At 44.7% G+C, this 7327-nt stretch overlaps 1 protein-coding gene across 2 annotated transcripts in view; it reads right to left on the bottom strand.

Annotated features, from left to right (window-relative positions):
- Positions 1 to 208: 208 nt before the first annotated feature.
- The window catches only part of Rnf185 (ring finger protein 185), a 38516-nt gene continuing 31397 nt past the window's right edge, over positions 209 to 7327 (bottom strand). For both annotated transcript variants that reach the window (XM_055624173.1, XM_055624174.1), the window contains exons 6-7: positions 4729 to 4846; positions 209 to 2760 (exon numbers count right to left, since the gene is read on the bottom strand). In XM_055624173.1, coding sequence (XP_055480148.1) covers positions 2663 to 2760; positions 4729 to 4846 — 216 coding nt within the window. In that variant the 3' untranslated portion in view covers positions 209 to 2662. The remainder of the gene's footprint in view (positions 2761 to 4728; positions 4847 to 7327) is intronic.

The raw sequence follows: 7327 nt of genomic DNA, 5'->3' as shown, positions 1-7327 counted from the left end.
TAAGTTTCATCATGGCAGTTTGGTGCTTGAAGACTTAGAAATTCCATGCATCTGGAAGGACCAGGGCTGCCTTTCACAGGCTGCTAGACTTCTCAATGGATGTTTAAAGACATAAACATTACTAGACTAGATAGGTACTTTCCAGGGGCCAAAACAGTGTGTCCATTCCCCAGCCACTAACATCCCGAGACAAAGTCCACACTCATAGTAATACAAAACCATTTAATTCTAAATCAAATCACTTTCACAACAGTGAAAATCAGTGGCTGGTCAAGGCATGCTGCCTTCCGTGTTCCCATTTTCTTACTGTCCCTGTCCATGGGGGTGGCAGAAAGGTGAAGGCTGAGGACACAGCAAACACAGAAGAGAAAGCTGCCTTGGCCATGGGACAAGTGCTGAGCCTGTAGAGGAAGAGCCCACAAAGGAGAGGGGACTCCCACACTGGCTCTCCTGCCTCAGCTGCTGGCAGGTGTGTAGGCCTGTAATGTTCACAGAGGGCACATGGCTATCACAGCTGTGCTATGCATGCCCTGGATGCCTTTGCTGAGTCCACACCTGGGTTCAATCCATTTCACCAGATTCCAAATGATTTGCCCACTAACCATTCTTCTTTCATTTATTCTGGAAACTCATTTTTTTTGTGTTCATTGGCTTAAGTTTTCCCTCTACTACTTAGGGCTATACTACACTGAGGGATCCTACCAATTCTCTCTAGAACAGAGACACTCTAGGGGCCCCTGTAACTGGGGATTTCCAAGTGACAAAGACTATTTAAAATCTGTCAGGCACACTATAAAGTTGGTGGCTTATTCTTACCAGCTGGACTTGCCAAACCACCCTCCTACTCAATACTTCATACTGTATCCATTTCAACACTAACACTGGCATTGGCAGGTGGGTACTGTGCAGTGAGGAGGAGGGCTCTCTCGCCATCCTCAAAATCTAGAGTCCCATAGATTGTAGTTACATCTGGAGAAGTCACCCGGCAAGGCTCTCTCCTAGTTTCCGGTTATTGCTGGGGCACCGGGTGCTGCAAAAGTGAACAAAAGGCCCAGTAGAGGCTTAGCTTGCCGCCCTGCCAAGGTCTCCGGGAAGATGGAGCTTGACAGGTAGAGCATGAACTACCTGTCATAGTAGTCACAGCAGGCGAACTATTCTGCCTGGCACCACATGCCCATCATCAGACTCAGAGGACGCAGCTTATAAAGTTCAAGAACAAATCCATGTGAGAAAAATTAGAAAGGAAGACCACACTGTATCACTGTGACCCTTTACATTTACATGCCGTTTGCTTGCTCAGGAGCCTTGTGTGTCCCAGGGCTCAGCACACACTCAGGGAGTTTTCAGGTAAATCCATCAAGCCAAACCAACATCAGGAGCAAGGTTGGAATGAGAGTCCCAGACTCCTTTAAGAAGGACAATGGCTTCTGAGGATGGTCGTGTTCTATGTGCAGCTGGGCTGACCTGAGAAAGTCTCCAGTTTCTCTGGCAAGTTCTGAGAGAATTACCCAGGTGTCTACAGACTAGGGGAGAGAGGAAGGGGCTATTGTCCTGCTGTTCCTGCATCAAAGCTCTGAAGCAGAGTTGTCAGTCTGAATTCAGCAGTATTCTAGAGGAGAAAGCTGATGGGAAGTCTGAGCCAAGTGACACCAGGGATAATCTATACCCTAAACCAGGAGGTCATTCAAGCTGCTTCCTAGGCCCAAGACACTGAACAAGGCCCTGAGCCAATCAAAGACCACAGTCTCTGGTAAGGTCACACAGCATCTTCAGCGGCAATTCTGACTTTCTTGGGCAGTCATTCTTATGTCTCTGCTGAGGAAGGGGAGGCAGGAAGGCAGACAGAGCTGCACTGGGATCTGGAAGGGAACCCCTCGGTATAGGGGGTGGAGGCCACTTACCACGGGGCATTTGTATACACCAGGAAATTATGAACAAGAAATCACCAGAATAGTGAAAATATGTAGCAGAGACATTTAAGAAGGAAAGATAAACTGGCTTAGTGATAAATTCCAGCTTGATTCCCGCCTCCAGCGTGAAGGTGAACTGTGACTAATACTGCCCGTCTTTAAGGAAGGAAGCTGCTTTCCTGGTTATACTTTCTTCAAACTCCAATGGACATCATGAAGGGAATCACCAGGAATCTCAGAGCACACACAGTTTAAAAGTTGGGGGCAGGGTGGGGTTGTGAGCAGGCAGAAGTGTTGCTCTCTGTCCTGCACAATAAAGCTTTGAAGTTCACTGCCAAAAATAAAAAATAAAAAAATAAAAAGATGAAAGTAAGTTTCTGTAAATACCATTTGGTTCATCCCTTCATTTTTGTAATATAAAGTTCTGGTGAAAGAAACTGTTTCTCTCTTCCCATATCTTCCCTGTGTGGAGCTGAGACCTGCTGAGAGGGCTGGACCAGGACTTCACTTGTCACCCGTGTGAGGTGACTCAACACAAGACCTGAGGTTATAGAAGGGTTTTTACAGCAGTGGTGAAACTGGGGGTTCCTCGCCAACTGGTTTTGAGTTCCAAAGCTCTAATGGAGAAGCAAGACTCTTTGATGTGTTTCTGACCCTTGATTCCAGGGGTCGGGATTAAACAAGTCAAACACAGGAGTGTGTAGCATATCACCAGTCCAGAGGTGCTGCTGTAGACGCAAACAGGTCCTGTATTAGGCGATCAGGAGCCAGAACATGATCACCAGGGCTACAAACAGGAAGAGGCGTGACAGGAACTGCTCATCCACGTACTGGGGTGTCCCAGGGACAGCTAGAGACAGGAGGAAGAGACTTGTCAGAAGGCTATAGCTGTGCATCTGATGCCCATTGGCCAAAAGTGGAGAGAACAAATTTTCATTTCTTTATACAAACAGAATCCTGCACAATAAAAAGACTCCCACACTTCAAACAATAGAAATCAAAACAAAAATAAGCAAAATACTACAGTGAGGCCTTGATCTCCAGTGATCTCAGAGTTGTTCCAGCACATGTAAATGAGCCTGTGGGTTATCAGGGAACTCCCACAGGGAGCATAGCCCCTCTTCCCTGTCCTCTCTGTGCTGTACCACATGCATGATATTAGTTGGCAGTTCTCATTTGTAAATCATCAGAAGCAAAGTATGGGCCCCCTGAGACTATAAGGGCGCATACACAAGCAGTGCCACTCTCCTGCCTCTCTGCACACTATTCTAGAAGGCTCTGAATAACAGCCAAGGTTAATCTTCATGGAAACTGAGGGTTTCTGTGTGTATGAGTTCACTTGTGCTCCAGCAACAGCAGCGGTGGGAGGGCCCGGCAGGTCTCATAGCAGCCTGGAGGACTGCGGTGTTGGGAGGCCTCTGGCTTGCATCCTTACATGGGTTCCTCTGGGCCTGCTGCCTGCCCTCCTGCCCCTCTCTCCCCCTCACGTTCTACCTTCCCTTTTCTTCTCTCCCCCTCTTCCTTCTTTCTTCTTTCTTCATGTGTGTATGCTTGTGTGTGTACAGGTGGGTGCACACCTATTCTGTGTGCCTGTTTTTTTCCAGAAGAGAACCAGGGCCAGGAAATCATATGGCAAGATAGAGGGAGAACTGGGTGAGAACCTCTGCTTTTAGAAAAGCTGCTAGTTAAGAGTTCTCTGCCCAGCAGAGGGAGGAAGGTGACGGAAATCCTATCTAGGCTGTACAAGTTGTACCAAACACAACAAAGAAAAACTGACTGAGAGCCCAGTGGAGAAATCCAGTCGGAACACTGGACCAGGCTAGAAAGCAGCAAGCTAGTCGGAAGTTCTTGCTGCTTCTGTAAGGATCTGTCTTTCCTTTAATGAAAATCACATCCTGCCCTTTGGGGTCCTGTTCTTCTGAGAAAACAAGGTGAGAACAGCAGAGCAACATGCTAGACAGGTAAGATATGGAGTAGTACCCCAGTATCTTGTGGGGTTGAATGTCATTCCCTCATAGTTGGATGCTCTGACAAACTCATGGAGGCAGGCAAACGAGGTTTATTGCCTATGTCCAAGAAATTGGATGAAGCAGGGAACAGCTCTGATGATTTCTGAATGAGTTACCATATTCAGAGCATTAAGTTCCTGACCACACTACACTGGTCACTCCTGTTCCTCATACTGTATTCAGGGCCCAGAAAGCTCCAACGACTTTTAAGCAGGGCTCAACTGACCATGACATCTTTTATAGGTGCCAAAGCATGGGTGGTGGCTTAGCGTCAGAGTGTAATAGAGTACAAGCACACACCTCTGAATACAGCTGTTACAGACAAGTGGCTGAAAGGAGAAATACAGCAGCAGGTGACAGATACAAACATAGTCCCCAAATCTCTGAAGTTTGGTATCAGTCCCATCTTGTGTTCTGAGAAATGCCAGGGAACAGAAAGCCTTTACATTTCATTACTCCCTTACCCATAATGGTCAAAGTGTGTGTGGAGTACATGTGAAGGATTAGGCTTTTCGTTAGTAGGTATCATTTATGATTTGTAATTTAATGATCATGAACTATGTCTTGGAAGCATCACTTGGAGTGCAGGTGATGAGCCCTCAGTTTGTAAATAATATGAGGCACCCTTAATGTGCCTAAGGCATGGCAAGTGCTCAGAGTCACTGGTGAGTGTATGATATGCAAAGAATTTAAGAGGCTTTGGAAAGTCCGATATGCACGCAGTGACAACGATCTGCAGCTCCTATACTGCTGAATTCCAAGCAGATTTCAAGCAGAATATGCTCCTGATTTAAGGAAATGGGGCTTACCTGGAGGAGGCCGTCCATCATTTATGTTAAATGCTGTGGCAAATATCCCAAATGGAAATGCTCCGATTCCAAAGGACATTTGGAAGCCACCATCTCCAAATCCAAATCCTTGAAATCCCTGTGGAGAAGAACAGTTAAGAAAAATAAGCACATCTCTCAAACAATGTCTTACATCATAGCACATATGTGGTACCCATGTTTCTTTTTGTCCCTCTGCCACAAACTAAAGCCTTAGCCCCAAAGCAAAGGCACTCCGGAGGCACCTCTGACCTTCCAGCGTTAGCTTCAAGCTAGAGAGCTATAAATGGTCCAAAAAGGGCCCACTCTGACCAAAACTGAAACACACTGATGTCAGGGTTTATACAGGTTTTTTTTTTTTTTCCAGGATTCCATATTAGCTGATAAAATTTACTACATGTTATTTAGAAAGCACAACTGGCAAACAGTCCTATGCCCAAATACAAAGGAACATCACAATAGGCCATATATTATTTGTAATAACAAAAAAGACCTTTTATTGGTCAATATCAGCAAAACAAAATCTTCTAACACATTCTCCAAGGACGCTGGTGCTTATTTATGCAACAAGACAGGAAACCTCTTGTGACTTAAGTTCTCAAGCTGTTTAAACCCCTGTATAAGACAATATATAAATATGTTGTCAAAATATGGGTTTTTTCCCTAAAGACTTCAGGGGCTGTGAATGTGGCTGAGTTGGTAGAGTACCTGCCTAGTATTCATGAAGCTCTGGGTTCAAGAATACAAAGCATTTGATCCAAAGCACTGCATAAATTGGGCAGGGTGGCACATGCCTATAATAGCAGCACTCACAAAGTAGACATAGGAGGGTCAGAAGTTTTCAGGCCATCATCAGGTACATAATGAGCACAAGGTCAACCTGGGATACATGACATGAACTTGTCTTTAAAAAATTATTTTAAGCTAAATGGTGGTAATTAGATAATTAGTTCCCTAATAGCCTGGTCTACAGAACAAGACTCTCAAAAAACAAAAACAAACCCAAGTAAAAACAGAAACAAAACACAAAATAAAGCAAAGCACAAAAACACACACAAATTTTCATGTCATGTTGTTGAGAATATAAACATGTTTTTGTTTTGGTCCCAACTGTGGGATGTGGGACTGATTCAGATGGTTCACAGCAGCAGACTATTTGCCTCATGCGGGCTCTGAGAGGAGCTCTTTGCCAGCTGCAGAAAGTTTAAATCAGAGGACTCTGGAGAGAGAATAAATGCCAGGGCCCAGAGAATGTGGAGCTCTGAGAAAGAACTAGGTTGCTCCTGTTCCCCCATCAGCTCCTGTTGTTGTTGTTGCAGTGAGACAAGAAGTTGAGCCTGAAACAAGGATTGGACGGACTGGCTCCAAGGAACCTGACGACCCTAACCAGCAGGAAGCAGCTAAGAGAATTGCACGTCCTTTCCCACTAACCTTTTCTCTCTCCTACCTGGTGTTGGGGTGTTGGAAGGGATTGGGGAGGAGTAGGGAGAAAAAGATGAAAGAAAAACAAATAATAAAAGAGTTTAAAAAAGAAGTATGCCAACATCATGTAAAATTTTAAATATTTAAAGTAATTTAATTTTCTTTTCTGATTAATATAAAACCTGGGTATTTTACTGTGGTCTTAGCTCCTGGAAAATGGGGACAGAGAAAAGAGAACAATATACTCATACAAGAAAAGTCAGAGATCTTCCCAAATAGCTGCTGTCAGTAGTTTGCATACCAGCCTTGGTTTCTTCCACAAACCTGTCTGCCACACATTCTCTTTCCCAAGAATGGGCTTAGTAGAGCAATTAACTCTGCTAGTAAGCAGCTCCTCTGAGGACAAGGTCTCCTGGCATTCAACACACAAATCCAGCCTTTCCTTTCCTTCTCCCACTCTGACTGCATCTCACTAGGCAGCTGAGGCTGACCTCAATTTTGCAATGCTCCTGCTTCAGCCTCCTGAATGTTGGAATTACAGATGCGTACCTCCAAGGGTGGCAGCTTATGTTTAATTCTTACATTAACATTTTATAGTAGACTAAATTTGGCCAACCTGATCTGAATTTTCAAACTTTAAGAAAAATATATTGTTACTGTGTCTAGGTGTTCCTATGTGTATTACACATGTGTCATGGTGCATATGTGGTCAGAGGACAACTTTGTGGAATCAGTTCTTTCTTTTCACCTATGTGAGTTCTGGGGATTGAACAAAGGTCACCAGGCTTGCATGACAGGAGCCCTTACCATAGAGCCAACTTGCTGGCCCTAAACACTCACACTCTTAATCACTGTGTACAACTTAGAAATTCTTTTCCTTCCTTTGGACCTCTGTTGAGTTCTTTAGAACAAAGAATAAAATAATGGAAAGATGGGGGAGGGAGGATGATAGGCATGTTGGCACATGCCTTTACTCTCAGCACTTGGGAGACAGAGGCAGGTGAATTCAAGGCTGCTCTACACATCTAGCTCCAGCAAGAAAAGACAGGGCTTCATAATGAGACTTTAAAAAGGAAGGAAAGAAGGAAAGAAGGAAAGAAGAAGGAAAGAAGGAAGGAAGGAAGGAAGGAAGGAAGGAAGGAAGGAAGGAAGGAAGGAA

Source organism: Psammomys obesus, unplaced genomic scaffold (assembly GCF_907164565.1).
Source record: "Psammomys obesus unplaced genomic scaffold, mPsaObe1.curated_primary_1811, whole genome shotgun sequence".
NCBI classification, from domain to species: Eukaryota; Metazoa; Chordata; class Mammalia; order Rodentia; family Muridae; genus Psammomys; species Psammomys obesus.
The sequence above is the reverse complement of the archived record's forward strand: the minus strand, read 5'-3'. Positions and strand labels throughout refer to the sequence as shown.